This window comes from Onychostoma macrolepis, chromosome 03 (genome assembly GCF_012432095.1).
Source record: "Onychostoma macrolepis isolate SWU-2019 chromosome 03, ASM1243209v1, whole genome shotgun sequence".
Lineage (NCBI taxonomy): Eukaryota > Metazoa > Chordata > Actinopteri > Cypriniformes > Cyprinidae > Onychostoma > Onychostoma macrolepis.
The window spans coordinates 2,231,662-2,247,767 of NC_081157.1; the positions used below are offsets into that span (position 1 = coordinate 2,231,662).

The 16,106-nt window shown below is 41.3% G+C and overlaps 1 protein-coding gene across 1 annotated transcript in view; it reads left to right on the plus strand.

Annotated features, from left to right (window-relative positions):
* Window positions 1-8,420: 8,420 nt before the first annotated feature.
* Window positions 8,421-16,106, plus strand: part of LOC131537681 (NACHT, LRR and PYD domains-containing protein 12-like) — a 65,983-nt gene continuing 58,297 nt past the window's right edge. The window contains exons 1-5 of the mRNA XM_058771274.1: window positions 8,421-8,451; window positions 8,524-8,634; window positions 10,472-10,519; window positions 11,673-13,446; window positions 13,630-13,803. Coding sequence (XP_058627257.1) covers window positions 8,421-8,451; window positions 8,524-8,634; window positions 10,472-10,519; window positions 11,673-13,446; window positions 13,630-13,803 — 2,138 coding nt within the window. The remainder of the gene's footprint in view (window positions 8,452-8,523; window positions 8,635-10,471; window positions 10,520-11,672; window positions 13,447-13,629; window positions 13,804-16,106) is intronic.

The following is a 16,106-nucleotide window of genomic DNA, read 5'->3' on the forward strand; positions in this document are numbered from 1 at the left end:
CATGAAGACTTGACATGTTTCAAAGGTCATAGATGTTTTTCAAAGAACTTGTTCATGTCTATTAGACACATGAAAAAACAAAATAGAAATACCAGGTTCCCATTACTTCGCTTTCTTTGCACTGAGCAATTTACTTACACAAACCTGTTTACATTTTCGCAGGACAGGGCAGCTCTCTTCTTCTGAACATGCAAAATGTACATTTATTATTTATAATTACATTTGTTTGCCTCTCTGTGCCCACATACTGTATTTTGATGCAGCTAAATTCTCAATAAAATTGTTTTCATTGATATATTTTACTGTTTCTGTTGTCAGACAACGGAATGAAATAGTGACTGAAACCCGACCCTTTAAGACATAACCAGCTCTCCCTTCCAAGATGTTAATCTGCACAAAAATCCTGATTTATAATCGAGCTGTCTTCGAGCCGTCGTCTGATGAAATCAAATATACATACGATAAAGACAATAGCTGTGCTGTGATTTCGGCTATGTAAAATTAGAGAAGCAACATAATGTGTTTTAACTGAAAGCGCTCCTCCCCTCCGCCGCTTGCTGAACAGAGCAGACGCACAGAGAGAGAAAGGTGTGTGTGCGTACGCGTGCGCTGGGACAGCAAGACCTCGCGCTCGCACGGCAATACCGGCGAGTCTCAGAAACTAAATAAGGTTTGGATAAACTCTAAAGGTTTGTTGCTAGGCGCTTTTTTTTTTTTTTAATCGTTTAAGGGGTCTGCTAAGTTGGCAACACTGTGTATCTCCATTTCTCAAACTACTGGCTAGGCCACGGGTCAAACAGAAAATGTGCGCTGCGCTAATCGTGCGTTAATAAATTTAGTGCCGTTAAAATTAATTTGCATTAACACATTAATTTTAACAGCCCTAACATATATATATATGTATGTATATGTGTGTGTGTATATATATATATATATATATATATATATATATATATATATATATATATATATACAGTATCTCACAAAAGTGAGTATACCCTCACATTTCAGCAAAAATTTTAGTATCATTTCTCAAGACAGTACTGCACAAATGAAACTTGGATATATTTTAAAGTAGTCAATGTGCAGCTTGTATAGAAGTACAAATTTACTGTCCTCTAAATATAACTCAGCATACAGGTGCAGTTCAAAAAATGTGAATATCGTAAAAAAATAAAATAAAATAAATATATATATATATGTTGTCACGAATCCTGTCCATGAACTTCCATTCACCCTCCACCAGAGGTCACTCACTCACCACATGGACTCTTACACTGCACAGATCGTTACACTTACACTGAACTTCAGTTCCCACAATCCATTGCACTCATTACACTCAGCTGCAGCCAATCACACGCTCACACCCGAGTCTGATCACACAGCTGATTCCCATTTCACCCCCTACTTAAGCCATGGACTTTCTCTGCCTCACTGCCGAGTATTGTATGCATTATCGCTGCCCTACAGAGCCCTGTTAGTTTCCCAAGTCTTGCCTCGTCGTGCCTGTTTCGGATTGTGTTTTCCCCTGCCTGGACTCTTGCTTACGTTTTGGATTACCTCTCTTGTCTAGCCCCTTTTGATACTGTTCGCTGTCGTATTACCCACGCCCGTTTTTGATCACTCTGTGTATTGTCTATTATATACTTGTCTGCCATTGATCGACCCTGCCTGTTATTACCAAATCTCTTGTCAATAAAGCTTGCATATGGATCCGCACATCTCACGTTTCGTCAGCCCCGTTACATATATACCAGTGACATGCGGTGGTGTTTCAAATGAGGAAGCAGATATATATATATATATATATATATATATATATATATATATATATATATATATATATATATATATATATATAGTAGCATTTGGACCAATCAGACACAATTTTTCGTTTGATTTAACAAGTGAAGTTAGTTATTAGATTAACAAATAATCACAGACCCCTCACCCAGTACACATACTGGGTGCCCCTATGTCTGTGGATGCCTCCAGACCCCCGGTTCCATGGCAACCGATCTGATAACACTTGTTTTATTGCTCAAAGGAATGCGGGCAGAACACTCACTTCATATCCCCTTAGACATTAGGCCATAAAAATGGACTCTTCTCTAATTAATTCATAGAAAAACCCTTCTTTGAATGAACACGCATATCTTTAGGTCATTGTGTATATTATTACTGTTCTTGTATACGTTCTTGTGTACTGTATTCTGTTTTATGCATTCTTATAATAGAACACTAGTTAATATTAACTCACTTATACTATGTTTGGTCTCTATCAATTCGTCTACGGATGATCTAATTGAGAGTGTATATTATATGTCAATACCTATGCAACATATAAGTGTTCTAGGAATCTTTAATAGTTTGTATATCAACTTCCAATCCAGTTCATATGCAAATTATTATGCATGGAGACAAAGAGTCGTAAACTTTCCCTCCAAAAGTTCAAGTCACCATAGGCTCTTTGACTCCCCAGAGGTGCGACTTCTATAGCAGATAAAGCTCTCACTTCAGTGACGCCCCGCCAGTCTGCGGATCTGCTAGATTCTGAGAAGATGAGGATGTGAGCTGGAACTCTTCTGGACCCTTAAGTTTTTGTGCCAGGCCTTGCAGCCTTGACTTTCCATCCAACCAAGGATCCTCGGGTCTCAGCGGATCTCTTTCTTAGCTCTTTTTCCCTTTCTACCTGGGAAGAAACTCCCAATTACCACCGAGCCAGAATAACATCTTTTGGAATTCATCACTCTTCAACCCGGAAGAACGTGATCACGAGTCCAAAACCTTGACACCATCAAGACTTTTCATCCGAGACTGCATTCCGGACACTCGCCAACGACCAAGACAGTGCAAGTATCGTACATTTAACTAAACTAAACAGAGGTTTAGTATAAGTTATAGACCCTGTTATAAACGGCGCTGATGGTTTTATTCAGGTGGTTAACTGACTTTTTTCATAGCTTCATTCTCTGGTTTCCTGATGGTTTCATCCATCAACTCTCATTTGCCCTTTCCCCATGTATGAGTGATTGTATGTTTGTTTGTTTGTTAGACTAGTGTGTTAGCGTTTAGTTAATAAAAGTTGTGTGCACAAATTACATGAGTTTCTGGTTCTGCCTTGCAAATTAATGTCTCTTTACAATTTTTGACCCTCGCTACATGCTTTAATGCATTAATAGGAAAGTGTTTTCTGTGGCCACGGAAATATCCTTTCTTAGAGTTGATATGAACTTGTACTGAAATGTTCGCTGGACGAACAGATCAGTTGATGGCAATTTAATTCTGCTACAGTTATTACTGTCAGCTGATATAAATAATTGTAATTAATCATAATTGTAATTATTTATATACAATTGCCTTTTAAACTAATTTGCTTTTATATATAATAAAATAAAATCTAAAATATATATAAAAAAAATGTATGTCCCTGTTACACTTAATGTTTACACAGTGCAAATAGCTATTCTGTTTACAGCTAGATTTTCTGCTATTTATACTACTTGCAAACAGTGGCAATTATCTGCACCTCAGTATTGTAGTACATTATAAAACAGTATTCAGTAATAACATGTTGAGTGTAAATTATAATTTTAATTCCAATTATTAAATGGATGTCACCTTATTGGGACAATAAATCCCTCCCTACACCTACCTAACCCTACCCGATAATTTAAGTTCAACTTTTAGAGTATTTCCTTCATTATTATTGAAAATACATGCCTTTCCGACGTGACATTTGATTTGAAAAGGTAGGGGAAAAAGTTCGGCAAAACGCGGATTCCAACCCCGGTCGATCACGTCAAACACGACTTCAACACGTACTTCACCATTTGCACCACTGGAGCTGTTATAAATGTTTTGTAATCACACGTTGGTGGGCAGAGTTAGTGTAAATAGCAGCGGCCAACAAGGCAGGCTCATAGGGCTATATGCACTTGTAAATAGACACTCTTTTTTATTTTTTATTTGTGAACTGATGCTCAGCTGTTTTTTTTTAATAGTCAGCTTATTTTTGGGTCATCGTCAAAAAAACCCTGTCACAAATATTGTCACAGGCACGAAGATTTTTTCATCAAGCTGAATGACTGACAAAGTCATCACGTTTTCAAGCCATTTCATGTTTCATTTTGACATGACACAGCAGTGATATCTAAGTGGGAGAGTTGTTTACTTACTTTATAATTAGTCAATAACGCCATCGTTTTCCTCATTCAGACCGAGAGCTTGCACGAAAACAAGAGGCGGGATTTATCGCATGAACCAATCACATCCAATCATAACCGATCATATCCAATTATAGCGCGATGGAGGCATTGCCTCCTCTCATGTGATTTTCCCCCATTCATCTCAATGAGCCTCCAGAAAAGCCACCGCACGCTTTAGGGTCTCTGTTGTAAGTCTATGGACCGAAGGGAGCCAAGCCTCCGCTGTAACTTTACCTGCGGGTGTCGCTGTTGGACAGTGTTATTTTATAAAAACGAGTGACTTTTAGACTTTTAATGTCATATTTAGTCATATTTGCGCTGTTTTATTTTTGTAATATCGATTATTTTCTCATCCAATTTTGAGGAGAGGAGACACTGCCTCCCTTGCCTCCTCGGAGGAAATGCCCCTGATAAAAGTATTGGGTCACCCCCTTCTAACGAACAGCTTTGACTACTTTACTAATTTCCATGAGTACAAATCTTAACGTTTAAGCATATAATAATTTTCTTGGGAATTGTGTGCTTCTAATTTTATAGTCACAGTTTGGACAGGACCCTTTTCTATTCTAACATGTCAATGTCTCTGTGTATAAGGCAAGGTTCAAAAAGAAATGATTGATTGAGTCAGTGTGGAAGAACTTGACTGGTCTGCAGAAAGCCAAGTCCTAATCCCAGCTGAACACCTCTGGTGTGACTTTAAATGCAGACCTTGAGCCAAAAACTCATCACCAAACACCTGTGACTTTACACTTTACAGTGTCGCAGTGTCCTTTTGTAGTAAAGGACCTGGCGTAGTATAATGCGTGGGAAGATGACATGAAGCAACGCGAGGTTAGCTGCATTGAAAACAGATGAACGCACATGTGCATATACAGCTCCGGATCGGGGCGAAGTTCAAAGGATTTTGTCCACAGAATGATAAGATATTTCACACTCAGTATTTTAACTTAAGTGCTGCAAGCCATGCATACAGAGTCGGATATTTTCTGGTACTCAAAATAAGTACTTTAAGGGAATTCCTTAGTTTATTGCCATTACGGTGGCAGCCAACAACAGCACAGCTTAATCTGTAATCCTGCGGCCTCCCCAGCTTCATTGATCCGATCCAGATTTCCTTGTAATTCAACTCTAACCTCTTCCAGAACAATGTCATCTGCAAATTTGAGGTTGCTGATCTTGTACCCATGGACTGATATTCCAGTACCATTGTCTCTTACCGAGTCCATTACTCTCTCGAGGTACGAGATGAATGTAGTTGGTGATATCAGATCCCCTTGTCTTGTTCCAACCGTTGGTTTAAACCAATCGCCCATTTCTTCGCCAACTCGCACCGCCGACTGCGATATTTCACTGATGTTCTGCAGTATCTTTATCAATCTTGCTCCAACTCCATATGACTTGAGTGTTGCCCATGTGACGTCCTGTTTAAGTTGAATGCCTTTTGGAAATCGATGAAACAGTTGATGATGTGTCATCCTTTATGTTTCGCCTTCTCTGCCATAAGCCTTAGAATCAGGATTTGATGTGTCTTTCCTGAATCCGGCCTGCTCCTTGCCTGTTACTTGCCACAGGTGTGTCTAAATACAAATTGGCCAGTGGCGGAACAAAAACAAAACGAAACAAAAGATTCTCCACCTGGCCCTACTCCAGGGGAGGGAGTGGTGCGGCCACCATCTCCCGATATGAGCAATCTCCTCCATCTCTGGATCGCCCGTCTCAGGGCCTCCTGCACTTGTGCTTGCCGCCAGGTTTGGCGGGGGCCTGGACAGGCTAGGCATCCTGCCTGTGACCGGCTCCACAACACTGCCTGGTGGAAGGCTGCTGCGGCTGCATGGGAGAGGGGGCAGCTGTAGGGGGGCGCCCACAGTGACGAGCAGGCTGAGGGGTTACAGCCAGGGTGGAAGCAGCATGTTTCCTCCGGCTCATGATGTGTTTGATCGCCTCAGTCTGCTTCTGTGCTGCCGAGAACTGCTGGGCAATGCTCTCGACAGCGTCGCCGAAGAGGCCGGTCTGTGACACGGGAGCATTCAGGAACTGTACCATCTCATGCTCCTTCATGTCGGCTAGACACAGCCAGAGATACATTTACATTTAGTCATTTAGCAGACGCTTTTATCCAAACGACTTACAAATGAGGACATTAGAAGCAATCAAAACCAACGAAAGAGCAACAACATGCAAGTGCTATTACAAGTCTTGGCTAGACTAACGCAATACACATAAAGTTTTTTTTTTTTTTTTAAGAAAACGAGTAGATAGAATATAGAAAAAAGAAACCTAGTGTTTTTTTTAAGTCGATAGAATAGAAAAAAAGAAAGCTAGTGTTAGTTTTTCAAGAAAAGCTAGCAGTTAGAGAATAAATATGCAATTGATAGAGGGTCAAATGTGTGTGTGTGTTTTTTTTTTAAATAAAAAGAAGACAGCTAGATAAAAAAAGAATTAGAATAGAGAGTGCTAGAGTTAGAGGTGGAAGAGATGTGTTTTTAGCCGTTTCTTGAAGATGGGTAAGGATTCAGCTGCTCGGATTGAGTTGGGCAGGTCATTCCACCAGATGGGAACAGTTAATGTGAAAGTCTGTGAAAGTGATTTTGTGCCTCTTTGGGTTGGCACAATAATGTGTCATTTACTTGCAGAACGCAAGCTTCTAGAAGGCACATAACTCTGAAGTAATGAATTTAGGTAAAGGGGTGCAGAACCAGTGGTGGTTTTGTAGGCAAACATTAATGCCTTGAATTTAATGCGAGCAGCTATTGGTAGCCAGTGCAAATTGATGAACAGAGGTGTGACGTGCGTTCTTTTCAGCTCATTAAAGATTAATCTTGCAGCGGCATTTTAGATTAATTGTAGAGGTTTGATGGAATTGGCTGGAAGACCTGCCAAGAAAGCATTGCAATAGTCCAGTGTAGAAAGAACAAGAGCTTGAACAAGGAGTTGTGTTGCATGTTCCGAGAAAAAGGGCCTGATCTTCCTAATATTATATGAAGCAAATCTGCAGGACCGGGCAGTTTTAGCAATGTGGTCTGAGAAATTCAGCTTATCATCAATCACAACTACAAGGTTTATGGTGATGAGCCTAACTGGAAGGTGAAATTGTGATGAAGTGATGGGTTTGCTGAAACTACAAGCAGTTCTGTCTTAGCTAGATTGAGTTGAAGGTTATGGTCCTTCATCCAGCAAGAAATGTCTGTTAGACATGCTGAGATGCGAGCAGCTATCGTCAGATCATCAGGATGGAATAAGAGGCAGAGTTGAATGTCATCAGCATAGCAGTGATATGAAAAGCCATGTAGTGATGCCATGTAGTTAGAAAAAAGAAGAGGTCCAAGAGATTGCACTCCTGGACCACTAGCGTGGACATCACACGACCCAGAAACCGTGCGGTGACCTTCGTCGCTCAAAGCGCAAGGTCCGTCGCAGAACGCAGTTCATGTAGATCCGCCAGGTCATGACCACCCTCATGCAGGTGTTTCAGGGCTTTGGCCTGGTGGACCTGCAGTAACGCCATGGCGCGGAGGGCAGAAGCCGCCTCCCCACAAGCTCTATAAGCACTGTCAGTTAGACCTGATGAATACTTACAGGCCCTTGAGGGGAGACACGGGTCACCAAAGCAGAGTGGTAGCGACTGTTGGGGTGCCGGGATGAACGCTGGATCGGCAGAGGCAGAGGGACTCCGCCATGTTTGACATAGCGGAGTCTTTCATGCAACTCTGAGATGGTCATGTTCCCACAAGAAGAACATGCCCCATTCACGAAAGCTTCCTTAGCGTGGTGAATGCACACCTAGAAATGGTACACCTTTAGTTAAGGCATACCTTTAGAGTCTTCGTAGCGCGCTAAGAGACAGCATTATCGGGAAACACAGCCCATATCAATATCCCAGGAGTTTAATTGACTTGATGCTATATTCTGATTGAAAAGTGTTCCTTTAATTTTTTTGAGCGGCATTTTTATTTAGCATGTGTTAGCAGGTATTTAGCATGTAAGCATATTAATTTTATTATTTTATTATTATTTTACATGAACAAAACCCAATATTATTTGTTTCTTTAAATATACTGAATAATATATCGACATAGAGACATCTGCTGCTATAATTTATTTACTTGTTTATTTTCAAATGTTTCTTGATTTATTTTTGAAAAGTGTCTGGTAACAGGGGAGCTTTTAAAAACCTTTTTTCTTCGTGTCAAACAGCAGAGTCAGTGAAGGACGATGGCATCTGAAAAGCTGAAACCCAAGCAAGGTACTGAAGAACAGAGTATCAGTAATATTAAAGTTGTCATTTAGGAAATGTAATTAATGTCTCTGTTTGTAGTCAGTGTTGGTCTGACTGCTAAGGAGGGGGCAACTGCTAATACTCCTGTACTCACTGACAACACTATCGCAGGCGCAGTGACCATCAATTACAACAACACTGCAGGAAACGGTACTGTCACTATAACTGTGCTTACAGAGACACACTGCTTATTAGCAGTCAGTGAAATAATGCTGAGTAATTGTGAACCCTATTCCTATTTAAGTTCATGTAAGAATTAGATTTCTCTTCCTCGTCAGTTCACAGGGCTTAAAATTCTCCAGCACTGTGCCAGATCTCTGGCGTGCAGCGTTTGGCTGCGAAAAAAAAACAAATTCCTACATTTAAAAGTACTTGTTGGTATCACTTTTGAGTCCATGAGTTCGCCTACCAATAATATGAGAGGAGCACAGCTTTTACTCTCAAACAAACTAACATTACTAGCCAATCAGAATTTTTTGCTCTTATAGACACGAGACGCGCATTGCAGCCCTGATGAATGGAGAAGCGCAACAAAAAGCTGCGAGGTGCAATGGTCAAAAATGTCCATCTAACACATATTTACATAGAAAAACTAATTAAAAAGCAGCAGAGCTTTGTAAACAGCTTAGAGTAATCATGTCACCTCCATAAGAACGATATGATTGCCAGAACAAATTTACCGAGATTTTTGAAAAGTTCCTGTTCACACATGGTCTCTTAATGGTAACTTAATTAATTTAACAGTAAAGACTGTTTGTGTGAAAGGGGCTAAATTCTTCCTCTGCATACGCTGTGAATTTGAATTGCTTAACATTCATCTGGGAAAACAGTGTGCATTATCTCACTAGATTTGTAACATAAATCATTAAACCTTTGCCAATACAGGAGAATACATCATCCTATTTCTAAATATGCCATTTATTGTAGGTCGTGATTTCAAAGTAAAAGTTTCTGAGTTTGCATGTGTGCCAAATATTAAAATTTAATGGATTTAAACATCGTTTAATCACGCTGTAAAGTGAAATGTCACCAGTTCGTTGGCGCCCTCTGCAGGTATTTGTTATAATACATTACGTACTTAAGTTGGTTATGTTCATATTATGTATGGGCAATTGGGCATATTACATTATGTATTTTAACAGTGTTGTTCAATAAAACCATGTAATTACTTGGTTTTGATATTTTATTTGAGCCAATTATTATTGCCTCATCGTTAGTTTATATATGAATAGTCATACTAAAGCCTGGTTTTCACATAGGTCTATTTGTGTTTCTAAAAAATATCAGATTACTCAATTGTCAAAATAATCAGTAGATTACTTGATTACCTAAATAATCATTAGTTACAACCCTAGATTAGTTAAAATATTTCAAAATACAACTGCATTGTTTTACTTTTTGTAATTAAAAGATATATTTTGTCATTGAAAATTTATTTAAATATAGTTTTAAAATATGGTCTCGTTCTAGTGAACCAAGTGTCTGTATTTTGTCTCATCTCGTGGGCTAAGTATATTGTCACACCCCTAGTGTAGATAAGCAGTGATATAGCTCTTAATTTTTCAAGTGTATGATATAGCTTTCATTCTTCAGGTCAACCATATATTCATGAAAAAAATAAATCAGTTTGAATAAGGAAAGCAATAACTTTGCCACAGTAACCTTTCAAATGTTTAAGTTGCCACAGTCATTGCATGCTTTGCATCTACCTTCCTGCAGAGTTAAGCTCCAACCCTGATCAAACACAACTGCACCAACTAATTAGGATCTGAAGGAGCACTTGATAATTACAGACAGGTGTGATTGACCAGGGTTGGAACTGAACTCTGCAAGAAGGTAGATCTCCAGGAACAGGGTTGGGCACCCCTGTCCTAAATCTTCAGGCTTTATTGAGCAGTTTACACATTTTATACTTCGCATAGAAAGTTGTTGTCAATCCAGAGAGTGTACAAAGATTTTACTTCTGTCCTTTTCTCTCTCTGAACAGAGACACAAAAAGTCTCAGAGACAGCAGAGCAACAATCTGAAAAAAAAGGTGCAGTATTATCAGTCGTACTCGTATTGTTTTGATGTTGGTGTTTTAACAATTTCAACAGTATAAATTACAGTTAGAGTAAGAATATCAGTGGCAATGACTAAATACTGCCATGCAATGGTGTTGTTCATAATGTTGGGCAGATCAGGGTTGGGAGCATTATTAATATTACAACAGAGATGAAATGTGAGAGGTGATGTACTGTATCACCAGATCTAACCAGTCAGAACCACTGACCTCCTCAACAGCCAAAACTTCAGACAACCACTGTATGTGGCCAATGACCATGTAACGGTGGTTGTTTTGTCCCATAATATAATATTTCATCCCATAGTATACCTTATATACAAAGAAACTGTTCCTGAAGCCCTGTCCTCTGTACTGAGTTTACAAATTAGACACTGACCAAAGTAAATATGCCTAGATGACTTGATCTGAATGCTTAAATCCATAAGAGACATGGCAAATTTAGTGAATTAAATCGAAAACCTCAGGACTGTATTACCAAAGTCCCTTTAAGGCAAGTCATTTCACTCGGTGGCCATCTTTGAAAAGCCTCTCATTCAGATATTTCACTCATACAAATACAGCTCTCATCTCTTTGAATGGGAAACATTGAATTGTTCAAAGCTGTTCAACAAGCTTATGATTAAATTTGACATTAACAATGAAATCTGATGTGAAGTGAAGAAGTAAAGTGAAGTGAAGACTGACAACATGCGTCTCATAAGATTTGTTTCTTATGCTCAAATGGCATTAAAAAGCTATTTTTTCAGGCTAGACCAGTCATTGTGCATACACTGCCCCAAGAGCGTCTCAGGATGCTGACTGTTTCTATAGCAACTGAAGCTTGTAATGGCAGCTGCAGTGTTGCAATGACTTTACCCATTAGCAACTAGCTCTTTTATTTAGAAGCGGTACTATACCACCATATTGTGTGTTCGACTTTCTCCCATGCAAGTATTATATGTGCTCCATCTTTGTATATTTAAAGTCTTTAGTGTTACTTTCAAAAGTAGTTTAATTACAAAATGTTGAATTAATTCTGAAGAGGTCATGCTGATGCAAAAGCTTTGTCATGTTTATTTAAAAAAATAATAATTTGTTTGCTTTTTTCCCTATGTTTAATTAACTTAATCATCTTTTATAACAGCAAATTTGATTCTAAAAGATTTTTTGGATAGTCACAAATCCAGCATGAAGAATAAAGCTAAATGTATTTTTGAGGGCAAGAAAGAAAAAGAAGCACATCTCCAGGTTGTTTACACAGAGCTCTTCATCACAGAGGGAGACATGAAAGATGTCAATCAGGAACATGAGATTCTGAAGATTGATGATGCTTTCAAGAACAAAAAAACACAGGACAAACCAATCGACTGCAATAACATATTTACATTATTAAGGGAAAAAAGTACTGAGAGAAATTTTGTGCTTACCAAGGGAGTCGCTGGCATTGGAAAAACTGTCTTTGTGCACAAGTTCATCCTGGACTGGGCAGAAGGAAAAGCCAGTAAGGATATAGACTGTGTGTTCCTGCTTCCATTCAAAGAGATTAGCAGAATAAAAGACAACGAGTTCAGTCTCCATGAGTTTCTGCAGAAATTTTATGCTGAATTGAAGAACCTGGAAAAATCAAAGTTATATGAACGTAAACTTGCCTTTATATTTGATGGACTTGATGAGAGTTGCCTGCCTTTGAACTTTAAAAGTGAAATTCAGAGTGTTGAAGAAAGATCATCTGTAGATGTGCTGTTCACAAATCTGGTAAAAGGGAATCTGCTTCCATCAGCTCTGGTCTGGGTGACCTCACGACCAGCAGCAGCCAATCAGATCCCTCCTGAACATGTGGGTTTGTTCACTGAGGTGCGAGGATTCACTGACCAGCAGAAAAAGCAGTACTTCAGAAAGAGAATCACAGATAAGACTCAGGCCTCCAGAATCATCTCACACATTAAGACGTTTCGTAGTCTCAACATCATGTGCCACATTCCTGTGTTCTGCTGGATCACAGCCACAGTACTTCAGGATATTATCATCAACAACAGTGACATCAGCACAACACTCACTGAAATGTACATCCACTTCCTGCTGATACAGGTGAAAATTAAGTGCCTGAAGTATGATGAACAAGAAGAAAGAGAATGTGCAAAGTACTTAAATTCAAACAGAGCAATGATTTTGAAGTTAGCCAAGCTAGCATTTGAACAGCTGAAGAAGAAAAACATTGTGTTCTATGAGGAAGATCTGAAAGCATGTGGTATTGATGCGAGTAAAGACACTGAGTTCACAGGAATGATCGCTGAGATCTTTAAGAAGATAAATGGACTTCATGAGAAGAAGCTCTTCTGCTTTGTGCATCTGAGTGTTCAAGAGTTTCTCGCTGCAGTGCATGTGTTCCTCTGTTACCTGAGCAAGAACATGCAGGAGCTTCAGTTTTTCTTTGATAGTCCCAAAGAAAATGTTACATTGCAGGAACTTCTGCAGAAGGCTATTGATAAAGCCATGAAGAGTCAGAAAGGACATCTGGACCTGTTTCTGCGGTTTCTGATGGGCATTACACTGGAATCCAGCCAAAACTTGCTCCAAGGCCTGATCCCACACACTGAAGACACCACAGAGAGCATCAGACAAACAACTCAATACATTACACAAGAACAAGACAAGAATATCTCAGATGAAGCTTCAGTCAACCTATTCTACTGCTTACTTGAGCTCAATGATCGTTCATTATATGAGGAACTCCAGAGATACCTCAGTTCAGATGCACATCCAGGAAGAGACCTCTCATCTTCAATGTGTTCAGTGCTGATCTGCGTACTGCTGATGTCAGAGAAGGTGCTGGATGACTTCAACCCAAAGAGGTTCACGTCATCACAAGAAGGCTTAACAAGACTTGTTCCAGCTGTGAGATGCTGCAGAAAAGCCTTGTGAGTAATTTCACTGACTGCTGTTTGATCAAATATTTTATTCTACATCACTAAACAATTAAATGTCAGAATATTATGGAAAATATCTTGTCCTGATTATGAAGGGTACTACACATTGCAGAAACACTGAACATCAGAAATTAATCAGCATAATTAATCAGCATAAACCTTCTGTTTTGGCAGATTTGACAGCTGTGGTTTTGATGAAACATGCTGTGAAACTGTGTCTTCAGCTCTCCAATCATCAAACTCTCATCTGACAGAGCTGGACCTGAGTAACAATGACCTGAAGGATTCGGGAGTGAAACTACTTTCTGATGGACTGAAGAGTCCAAACTGTAAGCTGGAGATACTGAGGTAAATGGCTTTCCAAAAATTCTATTTTTAACATCATTCTACCACATTTTGTTTGAGAGTGAAGCATGACACTGTATTCACTGAACTTACTGAGGTTTGACATTCACTGAGTCCGTATGTTACAATATGTGGATAAATCGGAGTTTTGTAACTACAGCTAGCAGTTTTTCCCATTTAAATTGTAGTACGAATGTATCAGTGACATTTCTCCAATAACACAAGGCAGGCAATGTGTACTCAAAAAACCTTATGAGAAAACAATCAGGTTTTCCAAGCATCCTGGAAAACATCTTAGGTTACGTATGTAACCCCAGTTCCTCGAGGGAACGAGACGCTGCATCCAAGAACGCTAGGGGAACGCCTCCAGCGTGACCGTGCTCTGATACAAATGTAATCTGTCCAAAGGAAGGGCGAGACGTCACAGGCGGGTGACGTAACGGCCAGGAAGCATAAAAGCACGTGCGGTGGAACCGGCGTCAGCTTCAGGAATGAAGCAACCGCTCGTAGGGATGCCGGAAGTATGGCTTCGAGATGCATCATCTCGTTCCCTCAAGGAACTGGGGTTACATGCGTAACCTAAGACGTTCCTCTTCAGGACCTTGAGCTGCGTCCAAGAACGCTAGGGGAACGAGATCCCCACGCCGCCAGACTGACAAATCCCTGCCTAGTGTGGATGGAGCACAGCTAGGGCGAGAGACAAAAGGCCACAGGTGGCTAAGGTGAGCGGGACCTGCGTCCCGAAGGCCAATTTCTGAAGAGTGAGTCTTGATCCCCAAGAGGGGAGAGCAGAGGACTCGAGGCTGTGGAATATCATCCTGATCCACCACATAGCAAACGCTCTCTGGCCGGAGGCCTCAGTCTCTGGAGGAAACATGTACTAGGGGGTGTCTACCCACTGAAAGGCCACCGAGAAGGGCGCGGTAGGCCGGTATAGCCGCCACGTAAACCCTCAGGGTGGAGTGGGTTAACCCTGCGGAGGAACAGGCCCGCACGAACTCCAGAACTGTACCAATCGGGCAGTTGACTGGGTCGAGCTGGCGGTCTCCGCACCAAGAAGTGAAAAGTTCCACTTCAAGGCGTATAGTTTCCTCGTTGAGGGAGCTCTGGATTGGAGGAAGGTCTCAACAACCTCGGTTGGGAGACCGGAAGCTATGGACTGTGCCCCCTCAGGGGCCACACCTACAACTTCCAAAGCTCCGGGCAGGGGTGACAGACCCCTGCTTGTGAGAGGAGATCCCTCCTGATGGGAGTCTCCCATGGAGAGCCGTCGAGGAGAGAAATCAGGTCCGAGAACCATACTCGGCACGGCCAGAACGGTTCTACCAGAAGTAGACTGACCTCGTCCCAGCGTACTCTTGCCAGACCTCCCGGGAGCAGAACGATCGGGGAAAAACGTACAGATGAAGCCTTGGCCACGTCTGTACCATGGCATCCAGCCCCAGTGTAGCTGGATGAATTTAGAGAGTACCAGAGGGGACATGCGCTGTGTACTTACCTGAGTAGCGAAGAGGTCCACCTGAGCCTGGCCAAACACTCTCCAAATGTGCTTCACCCCCTCGGGTGCCTTGACGGGATGTCTGCTCCCACACTGAGATGCCCAGGCATGTGAACTGCTCTCAGCGAGAGGAGTTCGTCCTGGGACCACCCAAGGATCTGGTACGCCAGCCTGTACAGGGGGCGTGAACGCAGACCTCCTCGGTGGTTGATGTAAGAGACCACCGCTGTGTTTTCGGTGCTATCTCACCAACACCAGCAATCTCTTAGGTCTGGGAGAAAGTGTTTCTGTGAAACAACGCCAGCATCTCCAGGCAGTTGATGTGCCACATGAGACGGCGAGTACTCCACAGACCGCGGGCAGGGTGAGGGACGCGTCCATCGCTAGCGTACGCAGCGACACGGAGCTCCCAGCACCAGGTCCTGAGACAAGAACCAAGGATGTCTCCACATGTCTAAGGCACGTAGGCACCACCACGTGATCTTGATCATGTGAAGCGGGTTTCCCCTTGGGGATAACCCCTTGGTCTTGAGCCATCACTGTTGAGTGACTGGCCTTCTTTCACTTTCCTGACTGCCGTGAGGATCGACTTGATCCGAGCAGGGGACACACGTGCCTGCATCGTGGTCGAATCCCACACCACACCAAGATAAGTGGTTCTCTGTAATGGAGAAAGCACACTCTTCTTGGCGTTCAGTCTTAACCCCAACACTTTCATGTGAGCAAGAACAACATCTCAATGTTGAGCTGCCATCTGCTCTGATTGAGCGAGAATCAAGCAATGTGGATATGCGGATGCCTTGTAGCC